General features: G+C 44.9%; 1 protein-coding gene across 1 annotated transcript; it reads right to left on the reverse strand.

Moving 5' to 3' along the window:
* Positions 1-5,607: 5,607 nt before the first annotated feature.
* LRRC58 (leucine rich repeat containing 58) lies at positions 5,608-22,598 on the reverse strand. The gene is made up of 4 exons (XM_014888871.2): positions 22,056-22,598; positions 12,840-12,968; positions 11,304-11,581; positions 5,608-9,843 (listed from the first exon to the last, which is right to left on the reverse strand). The coding sequence occupies exons 1-4, from the start codon at positions 22,559-22,561 to the stop codon at positions 9,635-9,637; spliced, it is 1,122 nt and encodes a 373-aa protein (XP_014744357.1). The 5' UTR covers positions 22,562-22,598; the 3' UTR covers positions 5,608-9,634.
* Between the last annotated feature and the right edge of the window lie 936 nt (positions 22,599-23,534).

The following is a 23,534-nucleotide window of genomic DNA, read 5'->3' on the forward strand; positions in this document are numbered from 1 at the left end:
AAAAATCACAGACCATCAGTACAGAATTTTTAACTAAGCTGTGAAGCACTTTGATCAATAAGCTCATTGTTTCGTTGCCACTAAAAAATTCAAAGCAGCAACTGCTGATTGTTTCACCCCAACATTTAGAATCTGAGATGGGAAAATATTGTACAACTCACAAGATTTTTGCTTACTGTCCTTTAAAGGGATTATAATCACAGGCTTTATAGCATGATAGACACCAGCCCTGCAGTTGTGAACTCCCCAGACTCTCTGAAGGTTCTAAAAGCCCCTTCATCATGAGCTGCTTTAAGAATAAAAGAAGCACACCTTTCGTTTCTTAAAAAGAAATTGAAAAAATGGATGTCTTTGAAAAAGTTTTACTATGAAATGTTTGCCAATGAAATTTGCATGAAGAAGACATTTGTTGCTGAATAAAATATTGTGAAGACACTTTTTCAGCTTTATTCATTCTGGAGAATTCTGAAGAAAAGTTCATGACAGAAGCAATAGGACTTACAAATATGAAAAAAGCATGTAAAAAGAAAGGAGAGAAGAGGGGAGGAAATGGCTTGGCTGCCATGTATACCTCAACAGTCACATGGAAAACTCTCAGATCTGGGATGTTCAGGCACATTATGACAAGGAGAAAACACAGGCAAGGAAGGATGTTTTTATATCTGTAGCCAGCAGTGCCAGAATTGACGTTTTCTCATGAAACAGCAACTCAGCTTCTGCAATGGTTAGTTAAATCCAAGGATATACCAGGTTTCTGGGAAGCAGGCTTGGGAAAAATATACTGGCACCTGGAACAGTAGCAAAAAATGACTGGAACAGCCTTTTCAAACGTCATTCCAGCCTTTCTGTTGCCAGGCTATTACTCTGGACTTCAGGAATGAATGCACCGAATGAGCAAAATTACTGCAGACCCATGCACAACTCCTGTGGTTTCCTGGACTAAGACTATAACCAACATAAAGTCATCTGCAAAGCCTGTGGAAGGATGAAAAGCTTTTTTACTGGTGATGAACCAGCCATCACCTTAAAGATTTACTGGGTCATGATAACCATGAACCTCCTCATCCATCCCAGGTATCACTGGAGGATTCGTTTGTTGGTGCATTAATGAATGTTAAAGAATTATTTGTGGGGCATATTTCCATATTCCTACATCCCTATCCATGGAAGGAGCAACATCTGTTACCTTTACACGTGATGAAATATTTTCTGCTCTATCCAAAGGCCCTTTGTCATACCACTGTTGCTATTTAGTCATGTCAGACCATGGCCTCATTTTGTCATGTCAAATTATCATCAATCTTCGCCTTTGGCTACAGAAATCTGGGGACAACACCATGATGGTTTAAAAAGCATCATGTGAGACACCCTCACTAGACACTTGTGATGTGTGGAATGGTGTAGAAGGCATGTTTGTTGAAAAGCTGTCTGAAGAGGGAGTGGCATTCAGAAAAAGCCATTAAAGAGGAAGTCTCCTTCTCACTCACCTGGTACAGAAGCCACTCTCAGAGCCTATGATGGATGCCACAGATCACCCCTGGCATTTTCCTTTTGCCAGGAGACCACAAATGATGTTGGAAGGTGTTCTCTGTCAGGACAACCTTGGTTCAGAAGCTGGTGTTTTGTTTGACGAATTACTCTGGAGTTGGTTTTTTCATAATGTGAATCCCCCAAAAACTTAGGTAACTGGCAGTGTGACACAGAAGCGACACTTTTGCCACCCATTTTCAATACACTTCTCAAAGGGAGTCACCTTGGAGGGGCAGATCTGTGACTGTGGGAGCAAAGCTTCTGTGACAACCCAGAGCAGAAGCAGGGAGCCACTGGCCACTGGTGAACCTCTTTCTCCAAGAGAAATTACCTTTTGGATGCAAAAACTCAGCTGGTATAATGGCGAAGACATCTGCCATTTCCCATTCCTAAAGAGGCAGCTCACATGAGCCTCCCTTGGACCATGCAGAGATAGGCCCTTTTGACATCCTCACCAGCAGCCAGGCCAGCTCTTAGGCTCTTATGGGCCAGTCATCTGCAACATCAGCTGCGATTACACTAACACCCACCCCCCTTGCACATGCCCTTTTCCAGGCTGTTGTTGGAAGACAAGCCGTGCTAATCCCCTCCTGTGCAAATGGCATTTTTGTGCAGATAAACAAGCACAAGATCGGGCTCCTTCTTGCTGCAGGAACACGACGGCCCTGTGTTTGCCCTCTTCCCTGTGGGGAATTCACTAGCCACAATGTCCTGCTTGAAGTGGGGATCACAGGAGCAGGAATATACCCCATCAGGGCTTTGCCAGCCACTATTAATGCAGACCATATTTACAGCAATTAACCAAAGCAGATACCTTATTCACGCAGAGTTTAAATGTAACATGCCCACAGCCCTCTATCAAGAGGTGTGGAAGCAAACAAGATGCTCCTGGACATGCTGCACAGTGGTTTTCTTCCTCTTGGCCCACAGCTGTAGGGACCTCTGAGCACAAGAATGAAAATACCTGCTGCCACGACATGCCTGGCGTATGCCAGCTGTCCGCATTCAGTCAAGGGCAGTTTTTGCCTCCCAAGGCCGTACTTCTCCCCTCCACATGCACACCAAACAAAATCTGTTTTCCTAGAAGCACTACAAAGTGTTTCTAAACAGGATTCTTGGAGGCTGTGCATGGGACTAGGAACAAGCCGTGGCCAGGCACCACAGTGTGGGCTTTCCCTACAAACCATGGCAAAGGGTCATCTCTGAACAGGTTTTTAAAGTGCAAGGCAGCCAGATGGGCTTTCAAGTTGTGAAAAACCAACAAAGTTTCAGACATTCCTGGACCATTTCAAAACGTGTTTTGACGAGCCCAGTTGCATGAGGTTTTCTGCAAGGCCTTTTAAGATTATATCTCTCAGTAGAATCTCAGGACTGCTTTAAAGAAAGAAAAAAACCCAAAAAGATGCAATTTAACTCCAAATACCTGAAGAGAGTAAGTAGGGAACTCAACTTTGGAAAACACACTGCAGTGTTTATTGGAAGATAAAAACCACTGCTGCAAACCACTTGGGTACGATTTAGATTATAAAGGGTGTTTGGTTATATAAATGCAAGGGATGTCTTCCAAGCAAAGCCCTTTCAGCAGTGCTACTCACAACGGAAACAAAGTGCTGGGTTCAGCCAGTGCTTTCACCAGGCCCCCACAGTGCCTGTGGGGAGGTTTCATGAGCAAGAGTTGAGTTTGGGGCCCTCTGAGGGAGAGCAGGATAATACACAGGGAAACAAAGCCCTATCCTGAGTGGCCCAGAGAGATCCTCTGCCAAGGAAGTACAAAACTTTCAGTGACCTGTTAACCTGATGCAAAAGATATCTCAAAAGGACAGATTTACCCCAGCCTTCATGAAATACCCAGCATGTCTGAAGCAGAGGGTTATTGTTAAGGGAAATGCAAGGCCCCTGATTTCCAGCATCCAGGTCCCCATCCATATTCTGTCCCATTCCCATGAAATGCCAGTTTGGTGAAGATGTGTTCAGTGTTACTCTGCTCACAAGGAGAATCTGTTAGGTCACCTACACCCATCACATGGCTGTTCCAGAAGAACCACAGGCTGCCCTCCCAAGTCAACAAACAGCATTTGCAAAGCAAGGCTTTAGAGCAACCACGTAACATTGGCTGGCAAAAAGGACATTGTTTGCTCAATATTGTGCATGTTTGTTACAGGTTACACTGACTTTTACTAGGGATGCCAGGAACACCAGGAATTACTGAAAAACATTTTTCCACAATGGCATTTTCCTATCCATTTTCAAAACCCTAAGGCTGAAATTTACTCTTTCAGGGACAACCTCCAAACAAAACAATGCTTTGCTTTTCATACATGTCCTTTCACCAGCAGTAAACATCCATGTCCTTGCAGATACAAAGGGTGGCATGCTGACCTGCTGGGCTCACTCTGTGACCCCTTGCCCCCAGCTAAGCTATCACCTAGATGAAGGGTTTGTTTGCCCTCCCAACTCACCTGTTCATCAGTGTCCAAGTCAAGCTCAGGCAAGGACCCTATAACACTGGTTTGTCTCATTCCCTTACACGAGGAGAGACAGAGCTTGATGAAATCACTTATTTGCCAACACAATGGTTTTCAGAGGTGTGTAAAATGGCAGCCAGCCTTTTGACACTCTGGTGAAAGGGTAATATTTAGGATAATATACAAGTCACTTACCAGTGCTGAATTCGGGTCCTGCTTTTTCCATGGAGTCAAGAAGGGATTAGAAACAGGGCACTTGGACAACACTCTGAAGATACATTAATCCTTTACCACTCTAAGAGTAGCCTTGAGCGGCTACCAGTAAGTCCCAGGCCAGGACAAAGAGATGGCCCTGCCTTTCTTCAATGCAGCACTTGGACTTTCTCCTAATTTTTTTTTAAAGGTGGGCAACTGCAACTCACAACCTTTGTGCAGAGAAAAATGTGCATACATTCAACTCTAGGTGTCTTGATCACCTAATGCAGCTGAGTAAGAGAAGTACAGCTCTACTTTATGATGACACACTTCCAGTGCATCAACATAATGATTCCCTTTAGATCTGTGCAACTTCATGGGCCTAAAATGTCAATTTGACGTTCTGAGCTCTGGTTCAGCCATCTACAAGCACTCAAATTTCCTCTGCACTCCTCCTGTTGTTTTAGTGCTAAAGGCAGAGGAGAGGGTCTAAGAGCCAAGATTTGCTCCTAAAGACAAACATGGGCAACTCATGTCAGGAATCATCACTTCGAGGACTTTGTTTGCAAATATAAGGTAGGCATTAAGAAGGCAAAGAGAAGGGTATCCTCAAATTAGAAAAAATTCCTAAAAAGAAATGAGAATATTCTCAGCCTAGCTATTACTGCAAGGTCACTGCACTCCTCTGTACTTTATGTTACCCCAAATGGAGCCACTGCATAATTTGAGAGTTTTTTCCTTACATATGAAGTTGAACCATCTCTGAAATAGCTCCTGTTGAAGTTAGTATCAAGGCATTCTTGTTTCTCACTGTCCCATTTTCCAATACACCACATTTCTGCACTGACAACTGGTAACTGCATGGCAGGATCTGAAACATTTTGGAACTAGATCACAAAACGCTTCAGGATGTAGGAAGGAAACATGGGATTACTTAAGAAATGGGAACACATTAGCCAGTTAACAAGATCAGAAAATTAGCATTGAAAAAGTCATTTACAGGTTTCAAGGTTAGCGTATTAAGAGAGAAACAAATCACAAAGTTTAGAACTGTTGTTTCATATTGCTGGAAAAGTCCACCATGATACTACCTGCTCTTTTTCGGGTATTTATCCTGTCTGTGAGTTACTTCTGCCTTTGAACTGTAGAGCACATCTCTGCAACACTCTTCCAGAAATAAAACAGGGTCTGGTTCTGTAACACATTGGTCTGTCACAAGTAAGCCCCAAGATCCAGGAGTTTCAGCAGTCCCTTCGGAAGTCTCACCTACTCTTGGTTTCACACACCACAGGTGAAATTCCATCCACTCCCCGACCATGTACAGCCCCATTTTAATGCTTCCAATCCTACAAGAGTTCTGTCTGCAGAAACATCAGAACTGAGATGTCAGAAAATAATGGACAGACAACAGCAGAAATAATATTTTTGTAGGTTTAGTGTTTGCAATTTGTTTTACAGCTTATAATGAAATACTGTTAGAGATAGTCTACATTCATATGTTCCAGGCAAAATACAATTTTAAAATTGTAAGGCACTTTAAGATGTCCTAAAACAAATGCTTGTAATAAAAATTCAACAAGAGGGCTGGATGAGAACCCTTTCTACCCTTAGTGTTCTGGTCAGTAAATGATCAATTCTCTAGTCAGGCAAGCAAGTGAAATAATTAATAGAAAGGTTTCCAAGACAGAGTTACTGCTGTATTAGTGTGCACTCTGGAGCAGTCTATTTGGAGCAGCCTTCAGTTGGGGAGGGAGGACATGGTGTGAATAAGATACATTAAAATAGTTCTTTGAACTGGGCAACAAAGATGCATTGCAAGGATTAAGTTTCATTACTTTCATTGGATTAAATTCCTTCCATTCATTATTGCCAACAAGAGTATGGAACAAAAAGGAGTTGGTTTTCCCCTCCCTCCCCCCCCAGTCCCATTATAATTCAGCACAAGATTTCAAAGACTTAAAATGACCAGGACAGAAGCCCATGAAAAACTGCATCTGGCCACTTCAGAGTATGTTTAAATATTCGTTACTGACTTCCTCAAGTCTCACCTCTTATTAAAGAAACATAAAAGAATTGGCAACTGTCTAAGTTGCTTCCCATCAAATTGATATTTTGCTTCTTTTTAACAAACAATGTTCCCATCAAGTACCTGCATTCAGAAACACACCAGCAGCTCTCCTTGGCAGAGGCTTGGTGGGGCAGGGGATGAATGCAGGCAGGGCCCCAGGCCCCATGGGGAAGAAGGGATGAGCAACTTTGCTTAACACACTTGTGTCTCAACTTAAGAACAGCTTCAAAAGCTGGTCATGCTGAGCTGCTGTAGAAACAAGGGGACCGATACCAAAACACTGACTGAAGACTTCACTTGAAGATGCATCTTGAGAAGCTGAAATCTGCTAAAAACTGACAGAAAACAAACAGACGTTGGCAAAAACACTGCCTACTTCTCAGAGCCCCTGAGAAGGGGGTGGTAGAAACGAGTGCCTATCATCCATCTGTGTATTTTCAAGTTGTGTCTCACCTATTTTATTGCCCAGTACATCTTTAAGTCTTTGGGGGCCAACAGTTGCTTGAAAACGATTCACAGGGGCTCAACGTGTTAGGCGCTACAGTATATATCTGCATCCCTAGTCCTCTCAAAACTACCTCAGAGGAAAAAACCTCAAACCCAACCAACAATTTGCTTTTCCTACAAGTTCTTGGTTGTTTTAAATTCTGACTTACTTGAATTGCACTTTGAATTACACTTTAAAGCCCAGCAGCAAAAAGAAAACTTGGTAGCTATATTCAGGAATATTTATCAAGTCTAAAAATGCATAGATATCAACTGCATAAGCTGTCAAGTTTTGACCTGGCTACAATGAAGAATCTGTGAAAAACAAAGATTACCCTAATAGACCATGTAATATTTGGGCAGAAGTGAGATGCCTGTTCAGTTAGGAAAGAAATTGCAGTTAAAGACCGAGCTAAATTAGAACCAGCCACCACTGGTCTGAACTCATCACACACAGAGGTGCTACTGTGGAAACAGGAACTCTGATGAAATCTAGCTTTGTGAAATGAAAAAATGCATGACTTCAAGGCAGCTGCTGCTAAAGATAAGAAAGGAACTTGGTACCTTATGGCCCTGAGCTCAAAAGATCTTGAGATCTCAACTTGTGTGGCTCACTTTTGCTGGCAGAGAGTAAAGCTCTAGATCACTCAGTTGATTGCTATGGTTATACCAGCAGGCAAGTTAAAATTGTGGCCCTGGAATCATCTTACTACCATTCAGCATTGCTGTGACTATGTTCACTTGGGACAGCAAGAAGCATCTGAAAGAGATGAACAAAACAGGCCACTCACTAGTTGCAATTTCACTAACAGCATGCATTTGGTTTCTCTCAAAAGCTGTACGTTCTTCTTCCCAAGCAAACCTCATAGAATCTGCTAAAGTGACATCCAGTTGCTTAGCACATACAACTCAATGTGTCTTAAAAAAACACTTTAAAATATTATTTGGAAAGGCATAGAGCACATGCAATTAATTCCTTCTGGATCAATGCACACAGGGAATCACATGTATGTGTGGAAACTAAGTTGCAATGATTAACACTGGACAGAATACTATTTTACTATCAGGTAATTTCTTTCAAATTCCAGTTCTTTCCAAGGGAAACTGGGGAAATAAAAGAGCTCTGTCAAGGAAATGCAAGGCAAGAAATTCAACCTGCACACAAGACAGATTGGAACATACAAAGTCTCGCAGATCTTGTTCTTCACGTCACATGAAAGCAAAAATTGCAGTCTAATTAAAAAAAAATCACTAAAGCTAGTTATAAAGAGCAGAACTATCAAAGTGCTTTAATACATAAAGTGTCAAACAGAATTAAACAGGACCATTAACACACTGCAATAAGATGTTCAAATAGGTACATGTGTTTTCTGAATGCAGGAGAGAAGCATAGGTTTTTAAATTACCCCATAGGGCCAAAATGGGTTAAGAAAGTTTTTCTTGTTCATTTCAGCTTCTTAACATGATGGTTTTGCTCTGTTCATGCATTCAAAGGCAAGGTTGGATTTGCTCTATCAGAAACTGCATCAAAAAGACTGTCTACCATGAAATATTAATAAAGGGGCAGCACTCACTGAGTGAAGCACACACAACAGCCTCACAAAGTAGATTTACAGATACCTGTCAATTTGTAGTATTAATTTTATAAGGTATTTCTTAATGCATAAAAATTCTGAGCTATTTTTTGCAGCTTTCCTTTAAACATAGTTTAAAATAACTGAGTGTGTTATTTGAACCATCAACAGACTGCCAAAGCTATTGCCACAAGAGTAAATGCAAACAAATAAACAAGGAAGGCATTTAAAAAGCACCTCGTGCAAGAAGCTCAGGTAATGTGCCTTTGCCTCCCTACTCCCTAACAGCTTTCCTGTTAGGAATCAAAAAAAAAAAAAAAAAAAAGACATTATCCACAGCATTTCTCTGGGTACTCTCCATTCACTGAGCCGCTATGTACCTCAGGCACATACATGACCTTAAAGATGGAAAGTAACTCCACCAAGAACAGCAGAGCAAACTGCGGTGGGGAAAGGTGGCTGTGTATAAACAAAAAATGTCAATAGAGACCTTTCCTGCAATTCACAGCTGTAAAAGCAGATTTGCTCCAGTAAGATGAGACTCAAAAGTACGACACAGAGCATTACATCTGATCCCTTGCACAGGCCACCAGTCTGAAGTAATACCAATTAGAACAACTTGTCTCTTATCTGAAGGCACCATAAAGACAGTAACACTTTAGGTGTAAGGGGAAGAGGGAGGAGGGGGAAAAATAACAAATATTGTTAGAAGGAGACACTAAGAGCAGCTTAGTAAAACAAGGAAGAAAAAGGGTGTCTCAGTTCTATGATGGCTATAACGTGTAACAGTACAGAAACCCTACACCTCTAGGCAAAGGAAGAGTAACCAGAGTTTGGAAAAATCTAGTCCTGAATAAAAAAAAATTTCAACTTCCATTTTCAGTGGATGGGTGTAAAATCTGTAACTGAGATCAAAGGAGACAGAAAGGAATCAAACTGCTACATAAAACACTGGGTTCCATACATACTCACATGGCATCATTAGCCTGTTTCTGATTTACCACAGCGTTAAAGGATCTGGACAGTCTCCTTTGCTCTGCAGGATGACTGAAATCCAGCCAAGTTTCATATATTAAAATCCTTCTGAATCCGCCAGTGAGAACAAATCCCTCTCTCAGCCCATCTGGGTGCCTCCCAGCCAGGAGACATTTCTAACAACCCCAGGCAACCTACAGGCAGCACGCTACTCAGGTAGGTCTCCTAAGCAGCACTGTACCAATTTCTCACGAGCCTTTCAGGCCAGTGGCTCATGCTACACCATTCCATTATTGCTTTTCAAATCCATTTTCCTTCCCGTCCTCCCCTCTGGCTCCCTGTTATCCCAGAAGGACTTTCTGCATCCTGTGCGCAGCGACGCTGGCCTCATCCTCAGAGTCAGACTCGCTCTGGGAAGTAGAACTCTGGGAGGCAGAGCTGAAGGGAGAGGAGCACTCTGGAGAGCACAGGTAGTGCATCAGCGGGAGCCGATACTTGCCACAGAAGTCAACAAACTTGATCTGTCTGACACAGCTGTCAAAGTATACACCTGTGAGGAAGAGAGAACAGAAGAACGTGAGATCCTGTGCCCAAAGCTCTGCAATCTCCACAGGGCTCTTGAGCCTGGAGCATATGCTTTCAATTAGGCTTTTATTGGCACAGCCCTGTTTACGTAGGAGCACAAGGGATACTGGAAGGGAAGGGACCAGGATACCTCTGAAAATGTGAAATTAATTTTCTTAGTAAAATACTCCTGTAAAACTGTATTTGGTAGGTCATTCAGAACAGCACACTCTTCACGTAAAGACACAGAGCAGTTACTTCCAAATAACGCAGCAATTTCTTCTAACCATTAGGGAGAAAACTCACCTGGGAATTTGCAAACTTCTTAAATGTCAAATGAATTAATGCACTCTATTTTCAAACTTGTGAAACCTCTTCTACCAGCTAGTAAAAATGCATTCACAAATAGACCTTCACAACTCTACTCTTCTTTTGCTTGAGTGAAGCCACAATGCTGAGCTTGGATACTACTTTCCATGGCAACAGTCTTGCTGCAACATACAATTATGTTCTCTTCCTGTCACAGCAAGTGATTTCTAGACGCTGACATTTTCAGAAGTTTCCAGCAGTGTTTTAAGTCCTAGCTGGTCAGGAGTAAGCTTTTCTCCTGCAGTGGTAATGCAGAGTGCTGCAGAGTAATGCTGCAGTACTGTGCAAGTTCATAAGGCACAGTGAAAAAGCACAAAACCAACCCGCTGTTATCCAAGCTGTTCAAAACTCTTGGAAAAAGAAACTTTTCTTTCCCTCCCAATCTAATTCCCAGCCCTTCCATCTTTGCTTATGGAGCATGCTTTGATACTGCCCTCTAACAAGATAACAGCTTGCATTATGACTGCAGGGTAAATATTAATTAATGATTTTTTCCCCCCTTAATCTTCTAAATGCTTAATGTGCACATCATTTACTCTGGTTAAAGATTAGGCATTGGGGCAAATTAAGCCCAAGCATTCCAGGCTGTTTTACGAAGTCCTCTCCTTCCGAGAACTAGCTTGTGGTCCCAAGCTAGAGCTAAACAAGTTACCGTTGGTAACTGCTAAGTACTAGAGCCACTCTCCTCTTTTCCACCCAGAAATTATGCTCACCATTCAGCAAGAGTGTGTGCAAAAGCTCTGCTGTCCATTACTTGCTCTGAGCTATTTCAGGGCAAATGGATCAGAAACTTCAGATCATAAAAACCATAGTGGAGTGCTGGGATCAACTACAAAGACTGACAGAAGTGCTGTCTTAAATTCCCATGCAAATCCAGTAAACCAGCACTACAGCTCTGAATACTGTTCCTAAGTGAACAAGGTTCCTTAAAGACAAGTTTCCAGGAGACCTGGAGTCAGGGAAATAAAGAATGTGGCTGCAGTAAATAACACTTTGAACCTGAGTGAGCATGGCAAGTCAGAGGGAAAGGAAACCATAAGGTAAGAGCAGGAAGAAGAGCTGTAAAGGTGAACTTACCCCCGCATTTAGGATTGGGGCAGTTGCTGGCCAAGCTCAGGTACCGGACAAGACTCTCTGGGAGATCACTGGGAGTGTAGGGAATGTTGCGAGTTTTAACTGTGCGTCCAGCCAGTTCCTGAAGGCTCGGGGGATTGTAGGTCAGGTCACGCACAAACCGCACCACCAGCGGGTTCCCACGCAAGCTCAGCTCGTCGAGGTGAACCAGGTTAAGGATCTCTCGGGGAAGGTAAGTCAGCAGGTTATTGTGCAGGCTAAGGGAACGCAGGGAATGCAGCCTAAGAATGGAGATGGATACCCTGTCAAGATGTGCAAGCAAAATTGCCCCACAGCTGCATTAAGACCTAATTACTCTCCCCACTCCCCCAATTTCTTTGGCTTTTCTCCCTTTTAAAACATAAATTCATGCTAAAAGAATTGCTCTTACTCCAGTACACACAATGCACTAGAAAACTTGGTTCAGCACCAGAATACCTGCTAACGAAACACAGTCTTAAGCTGCTATCCTTCTCAGTATTCCCCACACACACCCCAAAGAGGTAGAACAGAAGTGTACAAACTGAGTGCTTTCAGGGAACATAACGATTCCTTGTACCCAGTGCATCAAGAACAGTCCCATGCAGTGCTCTGAGTAAGTCACCTACTCTGTCTCATGCATTAGAGATGATTGCTGGGAGGCAACCAGCCCTGGAAAGCCCCATGTTTTCACTGCTTGTGGCTGCACCTCCTCGTGCTGATACCACTAGATCTGAGCGAGGCCAGGCCAGGCCAGCAGCAGCACAGGGGACAAGCAATTTTTTGCTTTTGGACGAGGCTTTCCCCTCTCCTGAAGCACAAAGCAATGCTCCAGGGCGGCTCCCAAACCTGTAAATTACGTTGTATTTTAAGAATAATCCCACTGCACCATCAAATTCCAACTTGGAGAACTCCATGCTGCCATTCAGTTGTTTTCAGGGTTATAGCTATACCTCCCATCTTCATTTCCCATTTTAGGCTACACATACAGAACTGCAGTGTCCTCTTTCCTCCCATTATGAACAGATAAAGCCGTAACCTAGCCACTAGAACTGTGCTGTAGGATTACATGGACACTCTGAGACCCTAAGGTAAAGAATGCCAAGGGAACACAGGGATGGTACAAAAGTATGCACAAAAACGTTTTGGGTGAAAGGCAAAGCCCATCAAGTATTCATTACTAATGAAATAGTACCATTCTTACTTCTTAAGGTAGTAATTTATCTTTTCTGAGTTCCCCAGGTACTTTTCAGTGTCCCCTGATTAATACAAATCTATTAATTCACTGTAAGGTGCAATCTTGGTGATGGTTTTTTAACACAACCCTTTCACTGAGTTTTCCAGATCACATATTCATGGTCTGCCTGCAGTGCACCATGCCAAGGATGTTCTTTTTCAAATCCAGTCATATTAGCAAACTGAAAGACAAATAGGTCCTCCCAGGTACTTTTATCCACACACACAAAAGTAAAAGGGCAAAGCGTTAATTACAGCTGGTGGCTGATGACAGTAAATACTCACTGTGCCAGCTGAGGTGGAATGCTCTGGATCTTGTTGTCACACAGAACTAGGTACCTCAGAGAAGGCAGTTTTGCTAATTCAGGTGGAATTGCTGTAATGAAATTTCCTCCAAGGTATAGGAACTCTAAACTGAAAAACAGAGGAGAAAAGAGTGCATTATTTCATTTATTTCAAGTTTTCTTTAACACCTAGGTTTTCATAGCTACTGCATTTCTTAAAGGAAACTGACAGATGACTACCTACGAGATAATTTGCTGAGAGCAAGAAAAAAAAAGCTGAGCTGCACATCAAAATTACAACAGAGCTGCTGTTTCACATTAGATAATGTTGAGATTTCACCTCCAGACTCCTGCAGTCACCACTACATCTGCAGGTAGACACCAGACAACTGTGTATTCCTACACCAACCCCTTATACAAAGCTCCTGCTCCTTTTTCCAAGGATGTGCAGCCTGCACACACAGGGTGTGCAGCACTGCCACAGATCCTGTTGCAGCCAGTGGGAGCTCTCCGTTTCAGCAGGAGTGAAGCACGAGCACAGTGTCTCTCCCTGGTAATCCTGGCCCTGCACCAGCACTAGTTGATCTTTGTAGAATCATCTGACTCCTTGGTGACTAACTGGAACCTTTCAGCATTAGTCAGTCAGTCCCCCTTTGATACAATTCACATACCAATACCACAGCTGCAACAGCACAGAGTGCACCTAAGTCACACAAATACATGCAAGCAATTCCTCAGAGACTGATTTCACTACTCTGAAGTCATGAAGCCCAAAGTGACCAGAAACCATAGCTGGGCTTCACTGCAGTTTGGGCCCAAATAAAAGAATCACTGGATGTCCTGTGAAAACTCAGTGGATTGGAGACAGGAACAGAGAGAGGCACTAGATCCCTTCTGCCAGGTGGAGTAGCCAGTATCTTCTGTGCACCTCTGCCCTTCTAGGAAGAAAAACTGGCAAGAATTTCTCTTTGACTTAATAGCTTCAAGTCCCCATTCCACAGACTCAAGTAGCTTTCTTTCCCTGTTCTCGTATGTTGTCTGAAAGAGGAACAAAGGCAGGCTCAGTTTGGATACATCTTGCTAATCACAGTCCAGCCAAGATTTTTTCCCATGTTTGAAAAAGGTGGATCCCACAGTCCTCGTTCACTATCTTCAACACGCACTCAGGTTGCCTAACCACAATGCACCTTGGCCTTCTCTGATCCAGCAAGCATTGCTTACAGGTCAGGGAAAGTGAACTCATCCAGGCTCCACCAGCCTTTCTTTAAGTATAGGTTATAACTTCCTTGGAGTAGGAGACACCTTCATCTCACCTCAGCAACTGAGAAATGCTACGGATACAACTGGCACAGAAACACAGGAACAGAGCACACCCAAGGGACATGGTGGTGCACCCAGACCTGCGTCCTGAAACTCTGTGCCACAGCATACGTGGAGCACAGAGAAGCTCCCCCCTAAGACTTTTCCTGGGATGGAGCAGGAGAACAGTAGAGAGAGTCTATTTCACTCAGCTCTTGCAAGAAACTTGAACCCCAGAGATCCAATAACAACATCTGCTTGGGCTACACAGGCCACTACTCTAGCATAAATGCACATGCCCGACAGCGAAGGACATGAATGACAGACCTTTGCAACACAACAGGAGATGCTCACAGGGCTCAGCTTTCCCTGGATTCCCTTATATTTTTGAAGTATGTCACAGGCAAGCTAAATAATTGAAATTGGGCAAAGTGAGCAGAAAATTAGGCCTTAAACTGAATTTGATTATATGGAAGGCAGTAACTACAAACTAAGTGTGACAGCACATTTGGAAGTTACTCTGAATGTGCAAGAAAGTGCACAGTGAAAAACGACCAGCAATTGCCACTGCTTCAAAGTAACATTAATCTCTCTTCTACTCAGATAACCTTTATATTAAGGAGTGAGGGTAGGAGGAAGGCTGCTGTGGTGCAAAGACCATGTCAAGGAGAGATTATTTTTAATTAATTTTTGATCCCCTAACAAAGCCCTGAATTTTAACCAAAATTCCTCATTTGAACTTCCATTGTTTCCCGAGGTGGATTTAGGCTGCTTGGCTTTCACTAGGGACTTAACTGCTGAGTATACAATTCCATACAATTCCTAACTCCATACCATTGCTGGAGCCCACACCAAAACCTGTTGGGCAAGAGAATTCTAGAAATGTGGATTTCAATATTTAAACAAGGTTTAGATGTGTACAACTTTGCACTTCCTAGGAAAAGTGAATAATTAACTCCTCATCCTTTGTGTTTGATGACACTAATGCCTGTAAAGTGACATGGCATAAAAACACCTCCTACCAGTGAAGGAGAAGAGGGCACAAGTTACACATTAAAAATGTTCTGGGAATTCATTTCAAGGCATAAAATGCATATGCTTCAAGAACAGCCTACTGTACAAACTAAGCATGCAAAAACACTGCCTACAAACTCCTTACAGATTCAAGTCTGTTCTTTATAAAGTGTGTAATGAGAACACTCAGTCATATCAGGAAGCATATGACATCAGAATGCAAACTGTCTCTTACTAAAAATCCACTAAATAAGATAACTCCTTTATTGGCAACAAAATGCTTCTTAAAAACTGTTTTCTTTTTACGCATCTTCTGAATCACCCTTTTTGGGTCAGCAGACTAAAAACTCATGGGGCCCAGTCTGGTAGAGTAAATTCAAAATTTCCACATCAACTTATGGTATTAATTAGATGATTAATTTATTAAAAATAACAGAGGGAGGAGGTTTTGAAACTACAAAGAAACTTACTTAAAACATAGGAAAGATATTCTTATAGTTTTCACTGAAGCACCGCTCAGCAGGAAAACAAAATCCCTAACTCCCATCCCTCAAAGTACAATTTGCCAGGAAGAAGGATCCAGCCTAGTCTTGGCTAAGCAAGGCGAAGGAATCAACAACAGCCATTTCTGCATCAAATTAAAGTGTCAAGAATTGTCTGAGCAATCACGACATAGGAAAGGATTTTCAAGAGTCATGACTTTTGTTAAGAGCACTGACCGCAGCACTGGGATGCAGTTTGCTCACAGCTCATCTGCTCCTGGTCTGATTTTCATGTCAAACTCACACTAAGCCTGTACCTGGAGGTAAAGGTGATGCTGGCTCTTGAGTTGTCCTACTCAGGGCAAGGCAGTTTGCTGCTTCGCAAGACAAGCAAAAGCACTGCTCAGCTCTGCTGTCTTCACATAAGAGCCTGCAGTAAGGTAATTCACAACATTCACTCCAGGTTTTTGCGTGAGGACTAATGCAGGGATGGCACTGAGCTTAGTGAATGCTTCTAACTAACCTTTCACACTTAGACCTAGTCCTTCTGACAATCATTAATCTGTACAGTCATTTTGATCAATCAGCTAAGGTCTTGTGAACTGCTGTGTACACAGAAGTAGAACTGGATTTTTTCCTGCACTTTCAAAAGTCCAGAATCTTCAAAAAGCCAGAGATCAACTATCATCAAACAAACATAAACTCAGTTCCAATTTTTGAAACTAGAATGAGTGATTTACTTCCAGCCTGTCACACAGACTCCGGCTGAATGAGTTTCAAGAGGGGACAAACACTAATAAAATAAATCTTAACAGAATCCGAAAAAAAACCCCAACAACCGTGTGACGGAGTTAATGAGGGTTGACACTTTCTCTCCTGCCTTTCAGCAATATCGACAAATACACTAATAAAAGGCCAGTCCCTTTCAGCCTCACACCCAGCAGCCTCCTGCTCAGCACAACCGGTCCTAATTGCTGCCAAGCTGATTCCATCATGTGGTGCTCCTCTCCAGCAGGGAATGAAAATACTAGGAAAGGAGTGGAGAAATGCTCAAACAACTATGATCAATTCAGGGAGTGGCAGCAAAACTTAACACACAAAGAGACTGTACCTTCTTGCTTATGTCCTTCATGTTTTCAGGTCATCATATAGCACAAATCAAATCCAAAAGCCTCCAAACACTCAGTAAATAAGAAGAGCCACTCTGAGCACTAGAGGTATTTTTTATATCCTATCAATTACCACAGTACTCCCATAGTCATATATCAAGGAGATAATGTCTTCAGGCATAGGAGATACTCTAATTTTGAATCAACCCTGTTTCCCCATAGATGCTTCTTCGGATAAAATTTAATAGCTGACATCAAACAGATGCATCTAAATAGGCAATATAAAAAAACCCAAACCAACAATGGTGCCTCAGGAGCTCCAGGTCTTTTTAAGATAAACTTTTCAGCAATAAATTTCCAGGGCAGTTGTGAGGCTCATGCAAGGGAGGAATTTCAAAGCAGCCCAAATACACTCCTGTTAACCCTGTTCTACGATTTGCTAATTCCTGAGAGAACTGCATAGCCTTTGCTGACATGCAAATTTAAGATCAAACAGTCATCTGAACACTATTTGCAAAACGTTTGAAGAGGGGAAGAAGAAGGGAGACAGCAAGCAGATTTCCTAATGCTGTATCTTTATCAAAGCTCTGCTTGCCCTTTTTCCCACACTAACAGCCGTCCTTTAAGCGTATGCTTGTCTAACATGCTTAATACTACTCATAAATGAGAGCAAACACTTTGGTTTTCAATGCATATAAGCCTTTACACAAACCTTGGATGAATCCACTTAGGCGTTTGAGGTCTTTGATCCCAGCCCTTGCACAACCAGGCTTTATTAGAGGAATACCAGCAAGAAGGAAAGGAACAGGCACGGGTCTTTTCCAAGCTCTGCCTGCTCCCGGTGCTCTACAGAGCATGAGAGTATTCACTATGAGAGTATGACTAAACTCAGAATTCCCATGGGAGACTTGAAGTACCAGCTGCATTTCGCTAAGCCCTTGAGAATTATTCATTTTACAGGACATTTGCAGGACATTTCCCCAGGCCTGCACACTGACCAGGGCAAACCTCGCACCCTTTAAGCCCCAACTCACATATGCACCGTGAAGATCAGAGCTGTATTTTACCAGATTTGCCCCACAAATTTTGTGCCAAGATAAGCACAAGTAGATGGCGACATTTCCAGCTCACCAGCTCTAATACACCTTGCCCCATAGTGCATCACCAGTTGGATCAGCAGAGGGAGGATATGCAGAACCAATGCAGCAGTGGGATCTCTATGCAGATCACAGTTCAGGTGCTGCTGAGGGCTGTAGATTGAGTCTGAGAGAGAGTGACTGACCATAACATCTTACACTGAAAACACAGCAAGGTCAGCAGAGAGAACTACAGAGAAGATAACACTTGTGTCTGCCTATGCTAAGCTCGTATTTTATCTGGCAACAAACAGGAAAGCAATGCAAAGAAGGCTGCTCTCACACACCTGGTGCATTCCTCACTCTAAATTCACAGCAAGAGCCAATGCTCAGGTCTTGCGCTGTACTGACACACCAACTGACAGGAACTGGGGATGCTGGGCATACAGGAGGACCTGGCACGGCCTCAACATGATCGAGCAAAACCCTACAGCAGGGTCAACACCTACAACAGAAACACATGGGGATACTGCTGGCCATGCTCGATGCTTACAGTGAAACTACAATGAAAGAGTACTGAATTTTCCTAATGGAAAACTTGAAGCAAAGGTTATTCATTCCCTGGTGCCAGCTTGCTATGATCAGCATCATCCTCCTGCCATCACCAGAGCTATCATGATCATACACTTATGAAGCCATGTAAAGGAAGCTTCAAGCATATTGGTGGTCCTTCCACAACAGCCTAGGAGATAACCAATAATCAGGAATACAGAGTCACTTTCCATGCAGGATCTTGCACTGCACAAAAATATTTGTGTGGGCAAGGATGGGGCTGAAGCTGGAAGGAGCAAGACATGACAGCAGCAGGACTGGCTGTGGTTCTTATCACCAAGCTCATTAACTTGCCAAGTCACCAGGAACGTGCCAGGGAAATGTTTCTGCATAATATGCCTGACTCAAATACAGCTTGTGTGAAGTGGTGGATTTATTATCCTCCTGTGAGTAACAACACATGGCACACATTTCCCGCTCCAGGACCTTTGCATTTGTAGTCACCAGCATGTTCCTTCACTTTTGGCAGCTCAGACCCATTAGTTTTTTTATACTTTCAACTTTACCACATACACAGACTCCTTACCTGCTATATTCTTGGCCTTCACTAAAACTGACATGCTGTCCCTTTAAAAACTAAAACATGGGGTGCAGAGGAAAGACATGAAGCTTAGTTATCAAGAGTATAATTTTTTGAAAAAATCTCATCACAGCTCAGACATTCCTTGGAAATCTAAGAAGCATTTCTATATTTCTGCAACTCTGGTCTGCTCTATAATCAGTGACTGGAGCAAATGGGAAGCTGCCTGGGTCACGGGAAGAGGAGAACTGCTGGTCTCAGGTACTCCAGTAGCAGCCAGAGGAGCTTGACCAGTAAGAGTGCTGCCTGCATTCCCCTGTGGTCTCAGAGCCCCGAAGATAAAAGAAAACAAATTTTATGAGATATTGCCCAAGGAAAAAGGGTCAAGGTCTTGGCTTGTCAGCAACAGCAAGACTGGCATTTGCAGACTGAGCTCTGAGGTTAATAGAAGCCACAACACCAGGTCCCACCTCCAACTCCTAGAGCTCAGAAACTAATAGAGGTGTCTACATTGCTATGCTGTAACAGCTGGCTCTGCTCTGTCCTTGCTCAGGCTCATTTTACCCATTTCTACAACAAGCACACTCACTCTGAGGACACCCCTCTTGTCAGCAGGCAGGAACAGAGTCTGGCAGCAGTTTCTCTCCAGAATGTACTTTCTATGTTTTTGGCAAGGGTCATGATTTACCTGGGTCCCAATGAACAGATTCAGGATTCCCTCTGGAGGAACAACACATTATACAGTGTTATTTTCTCCCAGAGCTGGCAAAGCCGTGTGCAGCTCCCTTTCATTACTTAAGCAGTCCCAGATACAGAAGTGACTGATGGCAGAGTGGTAAAGAAGGTGTCAATCCTGGTGGGGAACAGATTTGCTATCTTGAGTTAAAGTTCAATTATATTATGTTGACATGTTAGCAGAAGTTCCATGAAGTAGCAGTGGTGACGTGGGCAGAAGCTGTGTCTAAGTGTAACTTTTCCACCTGACACGTCACTTTGCAATGATGAACAGACAGTTCAACAGCTTTGTCTGCATTTGCTCCCTCCAAATTCTCCTTGTGGGGGTCCAAGAAAAGCTGCAGGACAGGACAACAAAGAGTCCTGCTTCAACAAGGGCACGTCAGAGTAACAAAGCAGAGTGACAGAGGTGCAGTGTGGAGTACAGGTCACAGCCTGCTGGGGCACCCTATGCAGTGCTACACAGTCCAGTACCTTCCTGGGGACATCACAGAATAAAAGCAGGGCTGAAGTTTGCTTTCTTGGGGAAAAAAAAAAAAACAAGAGAGAAAAAACCCACAACCCACAGAGATCATATAAACAGCAGCAAGGAGCCTCAGACTCAGAGGAAAGAGCAACAATCAGATCCCAATCACATCCTGGATGCTATCAGACATGCTATGGACACAATGTAGATCATCTTCCTCATGAACTACCCTCCTCCACTGGCCTCTTCTCCCTTACCTCCCTTCCTTTTTCATCCCTGAAGCATCTGTTCCCAGACAGAAAAAAGCTGTGCGTCCTCTTCCTCATGACAGCCCCAATCAGGATGTATCACAGCTCTGCCAAGAAGGATACGGGCATTCTCCATCAAAATGTCTCATAACATTTATCTGACCAGAGAGCTAAACCCAGAACTGCTCCAAATCCTTAATAGCTGCATGCTATGCAACCCAGACAAAAGCCACAAACTCAATTTTATTATACGGCAGCAGACAAAACTGTTCCCCAACAGCACTAAAGCAGTTTTGGAACCTCCCACCTACACCCATGGGGAGACATGACACAGAACATCCTATGCTTCCACTGGATGCAGCTCTGCTGAGCTATCAGAGTGAATCCAGGGATTTAGGGTCAAGGGTGCTTGAATTTGCATAAGAGAGGTTGCCTCTGACAAGTCCTTTGGCAAAGAGCTGGAGCAAACAAAGTTCAGATCCAAAGTCTTAGCAGAGAGCCACAAAGAAGCCAGCCTGAAGCCTGGGAATTCAGCAGAACACACTGAGGTGCCTGTGTCACTTCAGCCACAACAAGCATCCTTCTTGTCCAGGACACCAGGCTTCAGGAGTACCCAGCCCAATGAAGGGAGCCAATATCCAGTGCTGTCTAAGACCTGTTCTCACTCCACCACTGTTCCCAACTGCTGTGATTCAGCTGTAAGTTTCTGTATGACTGGCCCCAGAAACAGGCACCATGTTTCAGGTCCGTCGGTATCTGTCATATCTACATGAGTCAATGGGTTGAGAGAACACCACAAAACCCCAGGCATGACAGCAAGCAAGCCCCCAGTGAGACTGCAGCTGTATGGGCAGAAAGGCCCTGTGGTTTGTGTGAGCCAGAAACACATCTTTATCCGCCTGAGCAACCCATAGTGTGGCCATGAGCTGCAGGACACATGGGGTTTATCTCTCTGTCACCCAGAGAAGTGCATGAGAGGAAAACTATGGAGAGCCTTCCTCATGCCAACACTCACACCAACCACACTATCACCAGGAGAGCACACTGCACCAGGGCAGCCCAAGGACTGGGCAGTGCCAAAAGTCACTGAGTTTGTGAGCACAGAAGGCCCATCATCGCCTGAAGAATACACAGTATTGACTGGGTTGGAAGGGATCACAGCAGGTCATCTGTCCAACCTCCCTGCTCAAGCAGCGTCACCTTAGGGCATATGGCACAGAATTGTGTCCACTGGAACACCTTCAGCGAGAGACTCTCCACAACCACTCTGAGCAACCTGTTCCAGTGGTCGGTCACCCCCACAGTAAAGTTCTACCTCATGTTCAGGAGGAACTTCCTGTGCATTGTCATTTTCTGCCTGCTGCCTCTTGTGCTATTGCTTGGCAACACCAAAAAAGAGCCTGCCTTCATCCTCAGCACCCATCCTTTAGGTACTTTTATATATATATATATATATATATATATATGTGGATGAGCTAAAGAACGTCCTGGAGTTTTAGTAACTCAAGATGACGAAAAGGAAGAGCCACGTTAGCGGCAGCAGAGCCTGGAGACACCTGAGGCTGCAGAGAACTGAACCCCCCGAGGGGGAGCGTGGCAGAAAACCTGGCCGGGCTTGCCGAGGCTGTCCCTGCTCCCGCGGGGCCCGTCCCTCACCTGTGGAGCTCCTGGATGTCGGGCGGGATGCCCTGGAGCCGGTTGCCGCCGAGGCTGAGGCTGCGCAGCCCGCGGAGCTGCAGCAGCGCGGGCGGCACCTCGGAGAAGCGGTTCCCGCTGAGGTTGAGGACGCGGAGGGAGCGGGCGAGAGGCGCCTGGCCCAGCCCCTTAGGCAAAGAGCCGGGCCCGCCAAGCCGGTTGTTCTTGGCCAGCAACGTGTGAAGGCACGGCAGGGACAGCAGTTCCGTGCCCATCTCCGTTAGCCCCGTCCCGCTCACGTCCAGCACCTCCAGCGCCGGGAACCACTGCGACAGCCCGGCGGGCAGCGGGCCCGACAGCCGCCGCGGCGACAGCACCAGCCGCCGCGCCTCCGCGCTTCGCCTCGCCGACAGCTCCGCCGCCAGCGCCGGCTCGGCCTCGGGCTCCGGATCAGGCTCCGGCTCCGGCTCCATCCCCAGCTCTGGTCTCGGCTCCAGCTCAGGACCGTCCCAGCCCGCCGCCGCCATCCCGCCTACACCGATCGACGGCCCCGCACGTCACCCCGAGGGCTTCCGCGCCCCGCCCCGGAACCTGCATAGCCCCACCGCCCCCTTCCCCCCCCTGCCCCCCCCCCCGCGTCATGTTCGATCCCGGGCGCGCCGCCGGCCGAGGCCACAGCGGCCACAGAGAGGCGAGTGCTCTTATGCAGGTTGCGGGGCGTGGAGGGAGAAGGAGCGTTCGGCGGCCCCGGAACGAGCATGGGAGGGCGGTGTGTAGGCGAGGCGGGAGGTGGCCCCGCGGCGGTGGCTGCGCGCTCTCGCAGCTCGGTCTCGGATTCCGCCACAGTCCGCACTCGGCGGGCCTGGCCTGCCGGGCTGATGCGGAACCGCCGGCTGAAAATGCCACCTGCTTCCTCCCAAGTGTTTTACACCAAGCTCGGGACACCGGGGCTGCTAAGCGTAACACGAAACCATACCCTTTCCTCTGTCCCTTTTGGTCATCTTCGGAGTCCCAAGGAGAGATGCTGCCTGAGACCATGTGCCACATGGCCTCCCCGTTGTGGCAGCTGGTGGGAGAGCCTGGCCCAGCATCCCTGGTCAGCGGGTGTTCTGTCCAAGGCTGGGTCTGATTTGGTCCGTGAAGAACAGGGAGGTTGGAACTGAGCGATCTTTGAGGTCACTTGCAAGCCAAAACGCTTCGTCGTTCTTTGAGCTTCTGCTGTGGAGCACCAAAACGGAGGTACTCCCAGAAGTACCTCAGTTCGTGTCCTTGCCTGGATGTGAAAAGACAGCTTTGGTCTTGAGCCAGGGCATTGCAGGAGTTAATCCATAACACACAAGTCCATCAGGCAAAGCGATCTGATGCTGGTCACTGATCGACATGGAGCTGACCCCTGTTTTACTGTACATATACAAACAGGCAAGTCAGGATCTGTGATTTCAGTTCATTGCTCTTTGAACACAGTAGTAATTATCAGTAATCATCAGAAGAAACAGTATC

This window comes from Sturnus vulgaris, chromosome 2 (genome assembly GCF_052056855.1).
Source record: "Sturnus vulgaris isolate bStuVul1 chromosome 2, bStuVul1.hap1, whole genome shotgun sequence".
Taxonomy (NCBI): domain Eukaryota; kingdom Metazoa; phylum Chordata; class Aves; order Passeriformes; family Sturnidae; genus Sturnus; species Sturnus vulgaris.

Coding starts and splice junctions, on each gene's coding strand:
- LRRC58 (XM_014888871.2), bottom strand. CDS start 22,561: ATGGCGGCGGCGGGCTGGGACGGTCCTGAGCTGGAGCCGAGACCAGAG. Junction 11,582..12,839: donor ATTCCACCTCAGCTGGCACA/GTGAGTATTTAC, acceptor CTCCATTCTTAG/GCTGCATTCCCTGCGTTCCC. Junction 9,844..11,303: donor CCCCAATCCTAAATGCGGGG/GTAAGTTCACCT, acceptor TCTTCCTCACAG/GTGTATACTTTGACAGCTGT.